Source organism: Mesoplodon densirostris, chromosome 16 (assembly GCF_025265405.1).
Source record: "Mesoplodon densirostris isolate mMesDen1 chromosome 16, mMesDen1 primary haplotype, whole genome shotgun sequence".
Classification (NCBI taxonomy): domain Eukaryota; kingdom Metazoa; phylum Chordata; class Mammalia; order Artiodactyla; family Ziphiidae; genus Mesoplodon; species Mesoplodon densirostris.
The window spans coordinates 67,689,271-67,707,078 of NC_082676.1; the positions used below are offsets into that span (position 1 = coordinate 67,689,271).

General features: G+C 48.9%; 1 protein-coding gene across 2 annotated transcripts in view; it reads left to right on the forward strand.

Annotated features, from left to right (window-relative positions):
- Window positions 1-17,808, forward strand: part of PCSK2 (proprotein convertase subtilisin/kexin type 2) — a 224,587-nt gene that overhangs the window by 181,821 nt on the left and 24,958 nt on the right. For both annotated transcript variants that reach the window (XM_060078026.1, XM_060078027.1), the window contains 2 exons: window positions 2,906-2,994; window positions 13,936-14,111. In XM_060078026.1, the coding sequence (XP_059934009.1) occupies window positions 2,906-2,994; window positions 13,936-14,111 (265 nt within the window). The remainder of the gene's footprint in view (window positions 1-2,905; window positions 2,995-13,935; window positions 14,112-17,808) is intronic.

The window sequence follows — 17,808 nt, forward strand, 5'->3', positions numbered from 1 at the left end:
TCTCAGACCTGGCCCAGATCCTCGGATACTCAGCTTTGACATCTGTGAAATGGAGCAGTACCTACTCCCACGAGGTGTAAAGGGGGTGCGACAAGAAAAGCACTGATTGTGCTCCCTGGTGAGGAACGACTGCCCCGTCCACAGCAGGTGCTGTTGGTTCTCCTCGCTCCTCAGAGCAAGGCTCCCCCTCCACCAGCATAATGTGTGCTTCACAGATGTCGGTCAAAGCATCGACTGTTCCAGGCAAGGCCTCGGAAAGGAGAGCCTGGCAGGGCTGATTATTAAATAATAAGGAAATTAGTGCTCACTCGAATTAGATGTGGCACTGCTTTTTAAACTTTATTCAAATATTTATTTGGGGCTTCCCTGGTGGTGCAGTGGTTGAGAGTCCGCCTGCCGATGCAGGGGACACAGGTTCGTGCCCGGGTCCGGGAAGATCCCACATGCCGCGGAGCGGCTGGGCCCATGAGCCATGGCCTCTGAGCCTGCGCGTCCGGAGCTTGTGCTCCACAGCGGGAGAGGCCACAACAGTGAGAGGCCCGCATACCGCAAAAAAAAAAAAAAAAAAAAAATCAAATATTTATTTGTTCAGCATGAACCAAACAGCAAGGGAGCCAGCCAAATTTAATCAGTATCCGCACAAGTTCCATTTTTAAATATATATGTGTGTATATATAAAGTATATGCATGTCCTCTTAACATGGTGTGTATTTTATATATTTAAATATCTAATATGTGGATTATATATAATGTATAAGTATATATATATAAGTATATATATATGAATATATATAAGTATATATATATGAATATATATAAGTGTATATATATATATATGAATATATATAAGTATATATATATGAATATATATAAGTGTATATATATATATGAATATATATAAGTATATATATATATGAATATAGAAGTATATAATTACAAACACATAAGTAGATATAAGTACAACTATATACTTAAATATATACATTTCAAGTCTACATACTAATCAATATAAAATGTGTATGTATATATTTCACTTCATATAGATACATGTGTGTATACTTCCATGCTGTTTTTCAGAATTTTATTTACCATTTTCTTCAGCACTGAGAATAAGATGGGGGCCATGAAAGCCACGTCCGTGGTAGTTTCTCCCATCAAGTTAAACCATAACTAAGTCCCTTCTCAAAAATCTCAAATGAGATCTACCAAAAACTTACAGGCAAGAAGACAGGGGTTTACTCAGTCAGCACGTGGGGTCTTCACAGAGCTTCGACCACAGGGCTGGCCTCTGCAGTCACGACGAGGTCTCCTCAGACACCATATACAGATTTCATTCTTGTTCCAAAGGGAATTTTGAGTCCGTGAGATGTGTAGCCTTCATGGAGGCAGGATTCACTTTTGCTCATATAGAGAAAGAAAATATGTGTGTATATTTTCAGTCCTCCAATGTGATTTTTTAAGGGCGGGTGTGAGTTTGCTTGCCCTAAGAGAATGTGGCAGAGAGTCTACACTGCAGAAATCAGGACTTCTTGGGCTACGCAGCCAATAAATCCCCTTCCCCACATCCCTTCCTGCACCTGCCGTGTGAATAGTGAGGGGGAAGCCAGCCCTCACCACCATCCCTCTGCAGGCCAAGCTGACACTTTTGCAGCCGACTTCGTATTTAGCTGCTTCATGGGCCATTAGGATGGACTTTCAGGTTGGGGCTGGCTGTTTCCAGTGATGTGTACATTGGACCACTCCTCCTCTTGAATGCTGTTTGGGGTTAAAACACGGCATTCTGATTGACTTCGAGCTTATGCGGGGTTCAGTTCCCTGTTGCCGTTTAACAAACGGCCCCGAAACCTAGTGGCTTAAAAGAGAACATCTAGCTCACAATCCTGCAACTTAGGTGGGCACCTGTCTCTCTCCATGTGCTGCTGACGGGGTAACCTGGCTGGGTCTGGGGGAGGGAGGCCTCCAGGGGCCTCACCTGAGGTGTTGGAACAACGGGGGCTGCCCGGCTGCACTCCCCGCGTGGCCTCAGCTGTAGCCCAAGCTCCTCTGTACGGACCCTGGCCCAGAGACTAGAGGGCATCCTCCCGCTGCCTCCCATGGGTCCAAGCCAGCCACCAGGCCGGCCCAGTTCAAGGGGAGAGCTGTTTGGATTCCTTTGGTGTAACGGAAAAGGGAGCAAAAGGGGAAAAGTTAATGAAATTCCAGTGTCTATTGCGGAGAACATTCTAGAACATAAGCCCTGAGAAGGCCTTGCTCAGAATTGTAAGGCCGGCAAACTTCAGAAAGATTATCTAATAGATGCCTGGGATTCTTAATCTGGTCGGCCTCAAAGTTTCTGTGGACCCCTCGAAATTGAATGCAAACAGTTGCCAGTGTGCGTGTATTTGGTTCCAGAGGAAGGTGGGGGATTTGTAGCATTCAGTATGTCCTAAAGGACGCTATAATCCAAAAAGGTAAATAACCTTCATCCCACAACTGGCAGGCAGCATTCATTACCTGCCTGTGGACAGAACCAGCCTTGAAAATAAACACCAGCCCACAATTCTAGCGCTTCAAAAAAAAAAAAAAAAATCAGCTGTTTTGACCAGCACCAACCTGTCTTAGATTGTGTCTCCTTTTCACAGAAAGCCTATAACTGCTTTCCGCAGTAAGACACTTCGAATTTTAAAGATCACCTCTCAAGGTTGAAAATGTTCTGAGAAGACTCTTCATGGTAGAAACAAACCAAGGTCAGGAAGGGTAGCTGGGAATTGGAAGGGGTCGAAAAGAGAGACACAGATGGAAAATCCGGGGGCCTGGGCTGGCTCCGGGTTAACTGAACCATTGAAAAGAACCATAGATAGAATTTAAGGGATCTTCTCCAAGTCGTTTGACCCTGTATCTGACTTGTCTTTACTGTTCTCTGCAGCCATGGGACCCGATGCGCTGGGGAAGTTTCTGCAGTCGCCAACAACAACATCTGCGGAGTCGGAGTGGCCTACGGCTCCAAGGTCGCAGGTAGGCTGTCCCTGCCAAAGAATCCCAGGAGGCATCACACTCGGGTCTCGGGCCTGGCCACGGCGCAGCAAAGATTCCCAGTGGAGCAGGAGAGTGGGGACTGGTACACTTAGCAAGAGTGAAAAACATTTTTTTAACTTAACCTGTATGGCAAGATCAATAAACTTAAAATTTTTTTAAGGTGCACAGATCATGAGCACACAGGTCAATGAAGTTTCACAAACTGACCACATCCATGTAACCATCAAGAAACAAAACACGACCAGCACCCCAAAGCCCTCCTTGTGTTCCCTCCCACTTACTGCCCATACACACAAGAACAGTCACGACCCTGATGTCTAACAGCAAATGTCAGTTATTCCCAGTTTTTAAACTTTATATAAATGGAATTGTACTGTCTGTACTCTTCGTGTGTCAGCATCCATAACATCTTTTTTTTTTATTATTGAAGTAGAGTTGATTTACAACGTCGTGTTAGTTTCTGGTGTACAGCAAAGTGATTCAGTTATACATATGTGTGTGTGTGTGTGTATAGATATTCCTTTTCATATTCTTTTCCATTACGGTTTATCACAGGATATTGAATAGAGTTCCCTGTGCTGTACAGTAGGACCTTGTTGTTTATCTATTCTATAGATACTAGTTTGCATCTGCTAATCCCAAACTCCCAATCCAACACTCCCTCACCTGCCCTCCCCCTTGGCAACCACAAGTCTGTTCTCTATGTCTGAGTCTGTTTCCATTTCTTAGATAAGTTCATTTGTGTCATATTTTAGATTCCACATATAAGTGATATCATATGGTATTTGTCTTTCTCTTTCTGACTTACCTCACTTAGTATAATACTCTCCAGGTCCATCCATGTTACTGCAAATGGCATTATTTCATTCTTTTCATGGCTGAGTAGTATTCCATTGTATATATGTACCACATCTTCTTTATCCATTCATCTGTCGATGGACATTTAGGTTGTTTCCATGTTTTGGCTATTGTGAATAGTGCTGCTATGAACGTAGGGGTGCATATGTCTTTTCAAATTATAGTTTTGTCTGGATATGTGTCCAGGAGTGGGATTTCTGGTTCATATGGCAACTCTATTTTTAGTTTTCTGAGGAACCTCCATACTGTTTCCATGATGGCTGCACCAATTTACATTCCCACCAACAGTTAAGAGGGTTCCCTATCTTTTCGAATTATAGTTTTGTCCAAGTAGCCATAGCATTTTAATAGGAATCAAATAAAGACAGTAGAATATAAGGAGGTGTGTACAGATTATTGTAAACATACTCAGAACTCTTCCAAATGTTTTTGGTGGGGTTTTTTGTATGTTTGTTTGTTTGCACAATGCATCTCATCTTGAAGGGAAAATATTCTACCTAGAACCTTTTTATTAAGTTCCACGGGAAAGACATTTAACAAATTCCTCTTTATGGGCCTTTAGAAAGAAGGGTGGCTGGTCACCAGAAATTTAGAAACCAACACCTCCCCCAGCCAAAAAAAAAAGAGAGAGAGACAGAAAGGGAGAGAGAAAATGAGAGAAAGGGGTTCATAAGCTTTCAACAATATGCTGGAGAATGGAGTGGCTCCTGGCTCATTCCAAGTTTTGCATCAAATTTGGTTCTTAATTTATTCAGGCTGAGTCATCCAACCTTGCTTTTCTTTTTTTTACAACTGTCTTGATATTTTTTTCCTGGTGATTTAATGGAACCATAAACATACTTTGTGCTGACACTTGCATTTCCAGGGACCTAAATAAAGCAAGAGCAACCTATACAAACCCACCATTAACCTCTTTCAACACTGTCTGCTAAGAGGTTTGCCTGAGCTGGGTGCTGAATTCCTCAAACGAATACATCCAGAGGGTTCTGAAATGTAACTGGGGCGGCTTTGCCCCTTGGTTTTCATCTCTCTGTATTCTGTGTGCCTCCAAAATGCTGGCATCAGAATATCAGAAGCCATTATGAGCTCAGGGGAAAGAATATCACCTGGTTAATATTTTACAAGCCAGGCTCACAGTCCGGGTGCTATCTGAGTGGGGGGGTTCCCTGTTCGCAGGGCAGAGTGGAGGCAACTGAAAATGTCAAACGTGGATTTCTCATTCACAATGACGGTCTTCAAAAGAGTTTTGAAGTTTCTGCATGCCCAAAGTAACTGGATTTTTGAACAAGGGATCCTTAGAACAACTGCCTGCAACAGTGAAGAGTTGGGATTAGCTCATGGCAATTGGAGGTCCACTGGGGTCTTTTTCTCCATCTGCTTCTTTTTTTTTTTTAATTTTTTCTCTTTATGCTTTTTTTTTTTTTTAGATGTTAGGGGTAGGAGTTTATTAATTTATTTTATTTATTTTTGCTGTGTTGGGTCTTCGTTTCTGTGCGAGGGCTTTCTCTAGTTGTGGCAAGCGGGGGCCACTCTTCATCGCGGTGAGCGGGCCTCTCACTATCGTGGCCTCTCTTGTTGCGGAGCACAGGCTCCAGACGCGCAGGCTCAGTAGTTGTGGCTCACAGGCCTAGTTGCTCCGCGGCATGTGGGATCCTCCCAGACCAGGGCTTGAACCCGTGTCCCCTGCATTAGCAGGCAGATTCTCAACCACTGCGCCACCAGGGAAACCCTGCTTCTTCTTTTTCTCTCTTGTAATTTGCACTCTGAAAACATCTAAGCTGCTTATCAAATGTACCTGATTCTCCTGCTCTCTTTGTTTGAATTCCCTAAAGGCAAACCTAAAGCAAGGATCTGGGTGCAAGGAGTTTCTTTGGGAGGTGACCCTGGGAAGCCAGTGAGGGAAAGAGAGGGAAAGATGGTGGGACGAGGGACCAACAGAGGGTGTGTAGATGAGCTGGGGCTCCCTAACTGGGGCTCTGGGGGGCTCTTGCCCCCCTAGAGGAGGAGGCTGGGAGTTTATCCACCAATTCCCATCCCTCATCGGTGGGTGGGGTCTGGTGGGGGGCGGGACCTCAGCCTCGAGCACCTGGCCTGTCCAGCCTGCCGCTCCACCCGCAAGGCAGAGGACACGCCCCAGGCAAGCCCCTGGTTCGGGTGGGCAGATCCAGGCAGAGTGTGACAGCCTCTGACTCGCCCCTGATGCCAAAGGCGAGCGGATGCAGCCCGGTACCCGAAAGACACGACCCGACCCGTGTCCGTGAACCCCGATAGCTCACAGGTCTCAAGGCAAGGCTCTGAGGATCCAGGAGCCGAGCCCAGAGCCGGGGGGGGGGGGGGGGGGGGCGGGGAGGCAGGCCCAGCCCCACAGAGGTTCTGAGCAAAGGGGCCGCCTTCTTGCGCTCCCTTAACCCCAGCTTGCTTCCTCTGTAGCCACTCTTACGGGTCCTAAGCGCTCAGGGACAGGAAGGTCCAGTCCCCACCCTGTGCCCGGCAGGACATCCAGTGACTCAGGGCTCCCCCAGGGGAGCGAAAGGAATTCTTCCTGAGAAAGCCCTGGAGAGGTACTCAGGAATCGCAACAGAAGCAGAATTCTACCTTACAGATTTGGGGGGAACATTTTGTTCATTCTGGCTGGCAATTTCAAAAGTTGGCTGATTTTCCTCATTCTACTAATAAATGGGCCGTACTCTCCGGAGAATCTTTCCTTTCCCGAGCTTTCTGAGCTGAGGAGGTCTGGAGCGCCATCTGGTGGCCGACCCATATCACTGCTCGTCTCGAGGTGTTCAGTCACAGGGTAGGGAGGCGATGTCCCAACTACCCCCTGGATCCCGGGTCTCTTGTCTTCAAAAAAAGGCTAAAGTTAAGGTGCTGCAGAATCTCAGTCCAGAAAAAGAAAGGAAAGTGGAGACGAGATGATAAAATGAGTCCTCTGAAGGGAAACAAGGAAAAAAATCATTGAGCATCTCTTCATCGGCCCGTGAGCCTTTTGGGTTTCTCTTCTAGTCATACACTTTCTCATTTTTCCATGGAGGTTCCTGTCTTTTTCCTGTTAATTTGCACATGTTCTTGGTATGTCCCACATATTAGCCCCTGATCAGTTTTAATCAGCACAAGGATCTTCTCCCAAACTTTCACATGAGGCCATTAGTCCACCTGGACTCCACCTCTGTATGTCATGCCAGCTGGGGATCAACTTTTATTTTTCTCCAAATAGTGAGCAAACATCCCCAATACCATCTATTTAATAATCCATCCCGTCCCTTTGATTTGTGGTGCCACCTTCATTGTATATTAAGTTCCCATACACATGTGGTTAGTCTCTGTGTAGATATAATTTAGAGGAAAATTCCTAGCAACTGTGAGTCAGGAAGTGTAGCCACGCTACTTCCTCTACTGGGCCTTTGTATGTGCTCTCCCTCTGCCCAGAACATCTGCCCGCTATGACCCACCTGGCCACCACCTCTTCATCCTGCAGCAAGCGGGTCCCCACAGCATCCTCCAACATCATTGCCCAGGCCAGTCCCCATCCACAGATAAAGATGCTGAATCTTCTCTTCCCAGCACTAATACTGTCAGTTATCACAAATTCTTGTGCCTGGTTCTTTGATCAGTATCATTCTCCGCAGGCAGACAACAGTGTCCACAAAGACAGGAGCCATGTCTGTTGTCTCTCACCTTTGCACCCACAGTAGGGTCTGGCACACAGAGGATGCTCAAACCCTATTTGCTGAGTGACAGAATGCAAGGAAGGAATAAAGAGAAGGAAGCGTCGGTGGATAAACCCATGATAATCAGTAGAGATTAATCACTGAATAAAAGAATCGGTGGATGAATGCAGTTAAGGGATTAAGGGCATAAAGTTCTAAGGACCCAAAGCTGATGGAATTTCTACCAGGTATCTCCCCTTCTACCAGCACCGTCTCAGCTTTGCTACTTTATCCCAATCAAATTAGTTCCAAGGAGACCTGGGCCTGCTCATCACCCACTTCCCCTCCCCAGCAAGGGCACACTGGGAATGTCCACCAGCAGTGAAGACAGGCAGGGGACCCCTTTGCATCAACAGCCTAGGCCACTCCAGGCCAACGAGCGTCACAGCCATCCATCCACTGTGTGTCATCTGGATGCTGGAAATAGAGCGTGTGAATTCCCAGTGGCTCATCTTTTCCATTTAACTGTCAGGATCTCAAAATTTTGGGCCCCAAAGAGGGTCTAAAGTTCCCTGAGTCTGAACACCCACTGACACTTGCATGATGATAACAACAATAAGAGTAGCAACAATAATAATAACATATGGTCTCTTCCAATGTGTCTGGCATGATGCAAAACCTTTTACTCACTTAACCCTCTTTACAGCCTTATCATACATTATTATATATTTTATAAAGAGAACATATTTATTATATATTATTATCCCTCTTTTACAGAGAACAAAACTGAACATGGGGCCACACAGCTAGTAAATTGTAAAACAGTTTAGCACCCAGTGCAGCCTGGGTCCCTGCACTAAAACACTTGAAGAGCTTCCCTTTTTTTTTTTTTTTTAAATTAATTAATTTATTTATTTTTGGTTGCGTTGGGTCTTCGTTGCTGTGTGTGGGCTTTCTCTAGTTGCAGTGAGCGGGGGCTACTCTTTGTTGTAGTGTGCAGGCTTCTCACTGCGGTGGCTTCTCTTGTTGCGGAGCACGGGCTCTGGGCACGCAGGCTTCAGTAGCTGTGGCACGCAGGTTCAGTAGTCGTGGCGTACGGGTTTAGTTGCTCTGCGGCACGTGGGATCTTCCCGGACCAGGGCTTGAAACTGTGTCCCCTGCACTGGCAGGCAGATTCTTAACCACTGTGCCACCAGGGAAGTCCCGAACAGCTTCTCTTTTCCTGCTCTCCTGATGTAGCCTGGACCCAGCCTGGAACTGCACGCCTCCAGTGACGGGAAACTCACTCTCTCACAACAAAGTCTGTTCTGCCTTTGGACATGGGTAACTCTAGAAACTTCTTCCTTAAGATGAGCTCTCTCTTTGACTTCTGCTGCCTGTTTCCATGAGCACAGCTGTTACCACTTCTTCTAGGTAACACATGGCAAGGAGAGAGGAAAATTCCAATTAGTCTGGCTCCCAAAGAGTAAATGCTCTGTACCACGCAGACCGGTACATCTGGGCTGTCCCAAAGTCTTGGTGCTGACTCAAAGCTTTAATAACTTCAAATTTATTTGAAGTTATAATAAATAAATAAATATAATAAATAAATAAACATAATATATTTATTTATTTATTTTTGGTGCGTTGGGCCTTCACTGCTGTGCGCAGGCTTTCTCCAGTTGCGGCAAGCGGGGTTACTCTTCATTGCGGTGTGCGGGCTTCTCACCGTGGTGCCCTCTCTCATTGCGGAGCATAGACTCTAGGCTTGCGGGCCTCATTAGTGGTGGCACGCAGGCTCAGCAGTTGCGGCACACAGGCCCAGTTGCTCCGTGGCATGTGGGATCTTCCTGGACCAGGGCTCGAACCGGTGTCCCCTGCATTGGCAGGCAGATTCCTAACCACTGCACCACCAGGGAAGCCAATATAAATAATGAACCCTTCAAATGATGTTTCTTGCAAGTTTGTCAGACTTATACCTCTGAGAGTATGAAAAAGGCTCGAAATGCATCACGCCTTTTGGGAGATGCTGTCTCTTGCCTTCAGTCCCTTCCAGGACTCAGGAGTTGCAGCTGGGTGCCCACCATGTGCCGGTCCTGCTGGGGGGCTGGGATGCAGCAGTGAGCCAGCAGACAAGACACCTGCCCTCACACAGCTTCGAGTCTAAAGGGAGACCCAGACAAGGAGCAAACAAGCACGACAATATCAGATCATGATTGCTGGTTGCCGGGGCACAGCAAGTGACTTGAGGGCAGGTTCTACAGCATCACGCCTGGGCTTCTGCAGAGCCCCTCAGAGCAGCCCCAGGCTGGGGCCAGGCCAGGTGGCATTGGCCTTACCTGCCTTCCTCTGAAGGCAGAGCAGATAGACGTATGCATCTGCTAACGAGTGCTCCTTTGAGCAAAGATTCTAAAAAGAGTTTGAAAACCACACTGTAGACCGTTATCAAAGTACCCTGAAATTTCTCTACCAGCGATGAATTGCTTCCACATATTTGGCCAATAAAACTCCTAATAGTCCAGTGAGTTTGTACATATTTTATCTGAGTTTTTAAATAAAGCAGTAAAAATCGCTTGTTGGCACAATGATTAACTTGTTTCCAGATCCTTAAGACCTAGACCAGCATGCATCGGCTCCTTAGCCTGCAGATGCATATTAGTGAACACAAAAGTGGCGATTATCGACACTGAGGTGTGGGGACAGACGTAGCACTTCCTGGTGTCCGTACAAGCTCACCTTTTGTAACAGGAGGAGAGGCAGAGGATTTAGCTCAAACCCCTGGGCTGTGCAGCCCCTAGAGCCCAGGGCTGCAAGCAAGCCGTGCAGCAGGCGTGAGGCTCAGGTTCTAAAAGGCAGGAGGGACTCACAGATTCACTGCTGGTCATGAATGCGGTGCTCAGGCTGGCGGGAGGGCAGGGGACAGAAATGGCTTGATGTGCAGGCTGTCCTGCCATCACCTCCCCGCAGCCAGCAGAGCATTGTGCAAACGTGAGGATGCTGAGTCCTGGCTCCCTGGGCTTCCCGCTCTCCTTCTGCCTCTCACTCTCACTCTCACTCTCTTGCCTTCCCCATCTTTCTCACTCTCTCTCCCCCTCCCCACCCCCCTAGACCATCCAGGGACAGAGTCCCTCCCTAAAAACCCTTGGGTCACCCGGAGCCTGGGTCTTGGCAGCTCATGGGGCAGTTGCCTGCAAAAATTAATACTGTATCTCATTCAATTCATGCATGCCTCATTCCCTCCGAGCTTAATGGGATTCAAAGAATGCCGGGGGCCTGGCCCCTGAATGTGAATGAGAGCCCTGCTCCCAGCCCGTGGCCTCCCTAGATGCTGAACAGTCAGAAGATTAATACACAACAGCTCTGATGTTCTGGGGGGCACAAAGGGAGCCAGGGCGGGATGAAGAGGGAGAGAGGCACAGAGACAGGACCTGCAAAGAGAGAGGGCAAAGGGCACCAGCTGGTGACAAAATGCAAAGTCGCCACTGTTTGGCATATGGGACAGTCCGGGTGCACTTTGGCCAGAGTTGAACTTCTCCCTCTTTCCAATGGAGGCAGGCTATTCAGTGCTGGTCATCTGGGCACTGGATGAGTTCAAGACCATCTGAGTTTCCTCCTTGTAGACAAGTGAATACCAGCCTCTCTGCGACATTTCCAGTCCACAAAGTGGACACGACGGGTGAGAAGAAGCTGTGCTCTTCAGTTTATTCTGTAAGCTGTTGGCCACCTTTGTTAAACAGACTTTTTTTTTTTTTTTTTTTTTTTTTTTTTTTTTTTTTTGCAGTATGCGGGCCTCTCACTGTTGTGGCCTCCCCCGTTGTGGAGCACAGGCTCCGGACGCGCAGGCTCCGGACGCGCAGGCTCAGCGGCCATGGCTCAAGGGCCCAGCCGCTCCGCGGCATATGGGATCCTCCCAGACCGGGGCACGAACCCGTATCCCCTGCATCGGCAGGCGGACTCTCAACCACTTGCGCCACCAGGGAGGCCCTAAACAGACTTTTTAAATGAGCAAAATATAGGTGGGCCAAAGGTGAAATGTGGAGTTTTAGATTTCCTATCCCTAATGAAGTGAACCATAAAACTTAGCTTCTGGAAAGTTGAAACCAAAGACTATGCTTATGCTGTAGGAGCTTTCTCCAGGAGAAAGGATATTAACTAATAATTAGACTCGTTGGCAAAAACAGTGACCTGATTTTTGAGTAGAGGATGGAAAGTCTGGACCTGTTATCCCTGCTATAGGGAGAAAATCAACTAAATTAGGTAATAATATCATGCATGTATTCACCAAATATTTATCAAGCTTAAGATAAATTCCAAGCGCCATGCTGACGCCCAGGGACATAGAAGTACACAGAATAGACACGTGCCCTGGACACAAAGACCTTGCTGTCTGGTGGTAAATGAAACACACAAATAAACAATTGTAAGAGGAGGCTGACAGTGCAGTGCTAACAGAGGACCTGCACAGCTGGACCCAGAAAGACTTCAGGGGAAAGGCCTACTGAGCTCATAGGTTAGACAGGAGGAGGGTGAGCACTGGGGAACACTGCAGTACAAGCGCAAGGGAGGGGCCATGAGACGTGGGAGGAGGAAAGAGAACCTTAAGAGAAAAGATAATTTTCTGTCAATTTCATGGGACCTGTAAGAGCCTGAATCTTCCTTCTTTATATTTTTTTCTGGAAAAATGTTTATCTCAGAATTAACAAAACATGCATGTAAAAGCATTAACTTTATACCCCCAGTGTCCCAATTACCGAAACAGTCATTCTCATGTCAGGTTGCACTTCAAAACCACCTTAGACCAATACCTGCTTAGGCCCTGTGCAAATATTCAGAAACTCCAGGGGCCGGGGAGAAGCGGCCCAGGCACAGTATTTAGGAAATGCTCTCCAAATGACCCTATAATTATGAACTGCTTTAAGATATACAAGCCTATTACCTGCAACTAGAAAAGGAAAATCAAGATGAGAAGGCAGTCCTATAACTTTATTCAACAATCAGCAGTTAGTTCTCATCCACATGAACTGTGTGTAGATTTTGGGCCTTTTTTTTTTTTTTTAATTTATTTTTGGCTGCGTTGGGTCTTCGTTGCTGGGCACAGGCTTTCTCTTGTTGTGGTGAGCGGGGGCTACTCTTCGTTGCAGTGTGTGGGCTTCTCATTGTGGTGGCTTCTCTTGTTGTGGAGCACAGGCTCTGGGCGCGCAGGCTTCAGTAGTTGTGGTGCGTGGGCTTAGTTGCTCCGTGGCATGTGGGATCTTCCCGGACCACGGCTTGAACCGGTGTCCCCTGCATCGGCAGGCGGATTCTTAACCACTGCGCCACCAGGGAAGTCCCTGTCTGTAGATTTTTGAAAGTGGTGACAGGTACATAGGTAACCAATGTATATGAATCTTCCTTCTTTAAGTTGGTGTGCACACCACATTAGGTGATGCTTGCCCTTTGACCACCGGGGACAAGTAAGAACGGTCAGAAGCCAGGCTCTATGTACAGACCAGCCCTTCGTTTCAAAACTCCCGTGGACGGAAACACTTAGGTCAGCTTCAGCAGCACTCTAGGTCCCTTGCTACGAAATAGCGTATCAAGCAGAGAACAATCTTGGCCCCAAACAGCAATGTTTAGAGGGTAATGATGAAGGAACAAATGCCCTTCCCATTGGCTGCTGCTGAGTGAACCCTGGACAGGCTTTTTCTAGACAGCCCAAGGGTGACGTGAACCGTGGGTGCCACAGGCCTGGGCTCCTCCTAAATCCCTGTACACACAGTCACACAAGCAGAGGAAAGTTCCCAGCGAGAAGTCACTCCTACAAGGCATCACAGAAGCACACACTTTACAAAGGTGGCCTAGGGGAGAAGGAGGAGGGGGTGTATCCTGCACCCCACTGCAAATATATTTTAGAATGATCCCTTCAACATTTCTGTTCCCCCCACCAAAGCCCCTTCCCAGCTACGATGCAACTGAGAGTTCCTTCCCTGCCCCTCCCCCTTGCACTGTCCTGCCCCTGCCCCCTGCCCTCTAGAATTGTTCCTTAAATATCTAAGAGCAATCGCCTCCCCACACTGTCATGCCCAGTAACTTTATTTCTCCTCTGAAACGTGTCCCCCATCAACCCCCCAGTCCCTGGAAGCCAAGCTTCCCCTCAGAAACAGACCACATTAGGAATTCTAGCAACTTTTGCGAGGGGGATAAAATTGTCTTCAAATAGTTGCATAAGGAAAGGAGTGGGTGGGGTCCAAAGGGATGGAGTGGATCGGTCAGTGCACCTGCCCTATCCTCTGATCACACACACAGCGTGAGGCTGGATTCAGGATCGCCCGGCTGAGCCCAGGGCACCAGGAAGGCAGACCTCCAGCCACACCCAGGACCCCAGCCCCCTACCCCACCTTGCCTCCTGTGAACCGGGGACCGGCACCCAGCGCTCCCCGGCCCTCACTGTCCACAGGGATCCGGATGCTGGACCAGCCCTTCATGACGGACATTATCGAGGCCTCCTCCATCAGCCACATGCCTCAGCTGATAGACATTTACAGCGCCAGTTGGGGCCCCACCGACAACGGGAAGACGGTGGACGGGCCCCGGGAGCTCACACTCCAGGCGATGGCGGACGGCGTGAACAAGGTAAGGTCGTTCCGGCGCCAGGAGGCCCTGGGCCACTCCCGGGGAGGAGGGGTACGGGGTGTGGGTGGGGGAGGGGGAGGGGTGAGGAGTGGGGGAGGGGCGGAGCGCTGGTGCCGATTGAGCGCAGCAAGGGCCAGGGCGGCGGCGGAGGTGGGGCTGTTACCCTGTGCCTTAGCTCAGGTCCTTCGAGAAATGGACCCCAAATTGGGTTAGAGGTCCAGACTTATTGGAGGGGGCGCCTGTGAAGGACAAAGGCGAGGGGGCGGGGGCCCTTCGGAGGGCGACTCTCTCCTGGCCCCTGCGAAGGGAGGGGGGAAGGAGGGTCCCACAGGGAGCTGCACTAGCACCCCACCGTGCAGGCGTGGCTGGGAGCAGCCCTGGGAGCGGGGTCTCCGCGCAAACCGGGTGTCTTCAGAGCACAGCAGGGGAGCTGCGTCCAGATGTTCCCGCGGGGGAATCAGCGCGCGTTTTCGTGGCTGCCCATCCCTGGGATTAGTCCGGGAATTCACAGAGCCAAGGAGCAGGGACCAAAGCAGCACCTCAAAGGGAGGCAGCCGGGAGCCGCGGGTCACTGTGCGGGGGAGCGGCCCGTGGGCAGCGGCAGGAGGTGGCCTCTGCGATCCCAGGGCAGAGTCCCCCTACAAGCCACAGCCAGGCCAGAGTTTCCCTGGGTTCAGGTCCCAGGTCCACTGTTCAGGGTCTGAGGGTCTATCCGCAGTGACCTGACCTCACTGCGCCTCCGTTTTCCTGCCTGTAAAATGGTGATAACGGTGCATTTCTCCTGGGGTCGCTGTGAGGTGTGCGATAGACATGCAAGTGCTGGCCCTGGGAGGCCCCACAAACGGCTGGTGTTTGCCTGGGTCGTTAGGGACTCTTAACGAGCCTCCCCAAAACTTTGAGTCGTAACGCACAGGGTTTCACTAGGCTTGTGGACTCTGTGGTCCAAGAACTCAGATGGGAACGGTGGGGATGGCCTGTCCCTGCTCCACAATTGCTGGGCCTCAGCTGGAAGGCTGGGGACTTGAATCACCAGGCTGGTGTGTGTTTGCAGCCCCTGCGAGGGGCTGGATTACTGGCCATTGGTGCCACGGCACTGTCTCCTCGGGGCCCTTAGTCACTTTGTCTTAGTCTTTTCCCAGGACTGGACTTTCCATCAGGTTGATGCGATGCCCTGTCCCTGCCCTCAGCCCGTCTGAGACAGCCGCAAAGATCCCTGACATTGTAATGGCACAGTGCAGTTTACGGGGGGTGGGGGGTGGGGGGTGGGGGGTGTCACCAATAGGATGGCGGGGGAGGGGCAGGAGGTAGTGCCGCTGCCCCATTTCAATGCCCAGACCCTTAGGAGTTTATAGGGTGAGACTTCTGACATACAGACAGCTCTTTCCTTATTGCATTGTTCACGGTGTGGCTGGAGAGAGACGACTGCACATCCAGGCCCGGCACCAGGTGACAGTGACAGCACATCACCCAGGGGAACACCTGGCAGAGGCCCCCCTTCCCCATCAGACACGGATTTTCACTGAGAAGCATTTTTTGACACCTGAGGCCAAAAGAGAGTCAGAGAGTAGGTGACATCTGGCCTCTGTCAGAGTTGACAGTGCAGATGGGCTCAGTGCAGTACATCCCCGGGCGAGTCCTGTCACTCTCCACGAGCGTCTGAACGGCTCCATCACATTTCAAGGCAGGGTACTTCTCTCTTTCCATCTGTAGCGTCCCCTGCTGCAACTAAAAAGGCTCTTTCAAGTATGATTGTTCTGCAAAGCATGCCAAGTACGCCAAAACTTAAGAGAATAATTTGTTATGACTTATCTTCAGCTGACAGCATGTAAATATTTTACAAAGTGGAGTATGGTGAAAAATACAGTTTCTCATTTGACTTTTCCCCAAGCTGTAGGAAGGATTCTTTCCTTGTTTCAAGGTGAAATTTTTTTGGACAGTGTTATAGAATTGTGTGAACAATGAGGTATTATACATGAGCAAAAAAGACTTCCTCTCAGTTATTTCAGCTGACTGGTCAGGTCTAAAGGAAAATGTACCCCTGAAAGGTTATCTCCACCTAAACAAAGGAGTCAGATGATTACCTGCTACACTAAGAAATTCTCATGCTTGTCTTTGAATTTTAGCATCTTGCAGATAGGTTTGGCTTGACTAACACTGTAATGATAAAAGGGAAGAGGAAGAGGAAACAGAGGATAAGAGAACTTTCCAGGGATGTACCATCTGCCACAGACCCCACCACTCCCAATTGGATGACATCTGCTTCTCATATAAACATCACCTACCTGGCTCCTTAGGGATTTGAGTTTGCATCTCCTAAATTTTCTCAATAAATACTTAACAGAGACAGCAAGCAGCTGGCATGAAGGAAGAGAAGAAGGAAACTTTTCCCCATTTGTTTATTTCAATTTTTTCCTCTTTATAGTCTACGTGTTGAATTTACAGTTAAGACATCCTTCACATTACATATGGGAGTAGATAACAGACAGAGACCCCTGAATTATGATATATCCTGGAATTGACTTCTTAGTTCAGGATCCTGCAGAAGCAGACCCTGAGGTGAGGGTTCAGTTCAGGTAGTTGATTTGGGAGGTAAAGGGAGTGAGTGGGGAGGTATAACAGGAAAGAAAGGGGCTATTAAAGGATTTGTTATCAAGTCAGCTACTACCGTCAACTGGAGCTTAATCCCACGGGGAAACTGGGAAACCATGCAGAACACACACTGAAGTTATCCCAGCCGGCGGCATGGGAGCTGGCGGAAAAGTCAGTGGTTCAGGTTGTTCCCAAGGGGCGTAAATGTCCCAGCACTTTCAGCCGGGAGGGAGGTGTGCAGGGCAGCCTTCAGCCTCTGGGGAGAAATCCCTTACACGAAGAGACACCTGTGCTGACATCTGGAAACCCCCAGCGCACAAGAAGCCACAAGCTCGAAGGAATACGGGTGACACCCACTACCATCTACCACAATCTCCAGAGTGCAATTTGGGCAAAGCCTAATCTGAACTTGGAGTCATCTCTCTCTGGGTAGTAAAGGACCAATACGGCGATGTGTGTGCTGGTCAGAAAAGGATGTAGCCCTTACAAAGAGACGGATGGAGAACAAAGCCCAGCTGGTACGGGATACGGCATCTTACATCACTCGACAACCAGAAGAGGAATTCAGAGACCACTAGAGGGTCTTGAGAGTGATGACTGATGCATGAACTTCTTTCCACATCTTAAGGAAATGCACCCAGGGCAGCTTTGGCACGTCTTTGGCTGGCTCTGATGACTACACCCCAACCTCTTATTAATCACACCTCAGGGTTGCTACCCGAGGGAACATCTTAGAAATATTTAAAGACAAGGGAGCAGAAAATCCTCTGAGGCACGGATGAGACAGAGTATTGACAGTTTATTTCCTGGGCGGGGCTGGGAGGGTGCAAAGGGCTCAAACACAGATCCCAGATCTTGGAGCTGGAATATATTGTACTAGGGGTCACTTGCAAGACTGACTCAAAAGCCACCATCCAGGAAGGGGGGCGGGGGTGGGGGAGGCTGCCCAAGGAGACAGTGATTAATCAGGACGGGCGAGGAGGAGCCTGGCGCCCTGCTGAAGTTTAACCAGAGCTGTGGGCCTGACACTGTGGTACAAGTGCCGGGGCCTCTGGCGGCAACGATGCTTCCTGCCAAGAAGCCCTCAGGACTCCTCCAGGAGCCCTGA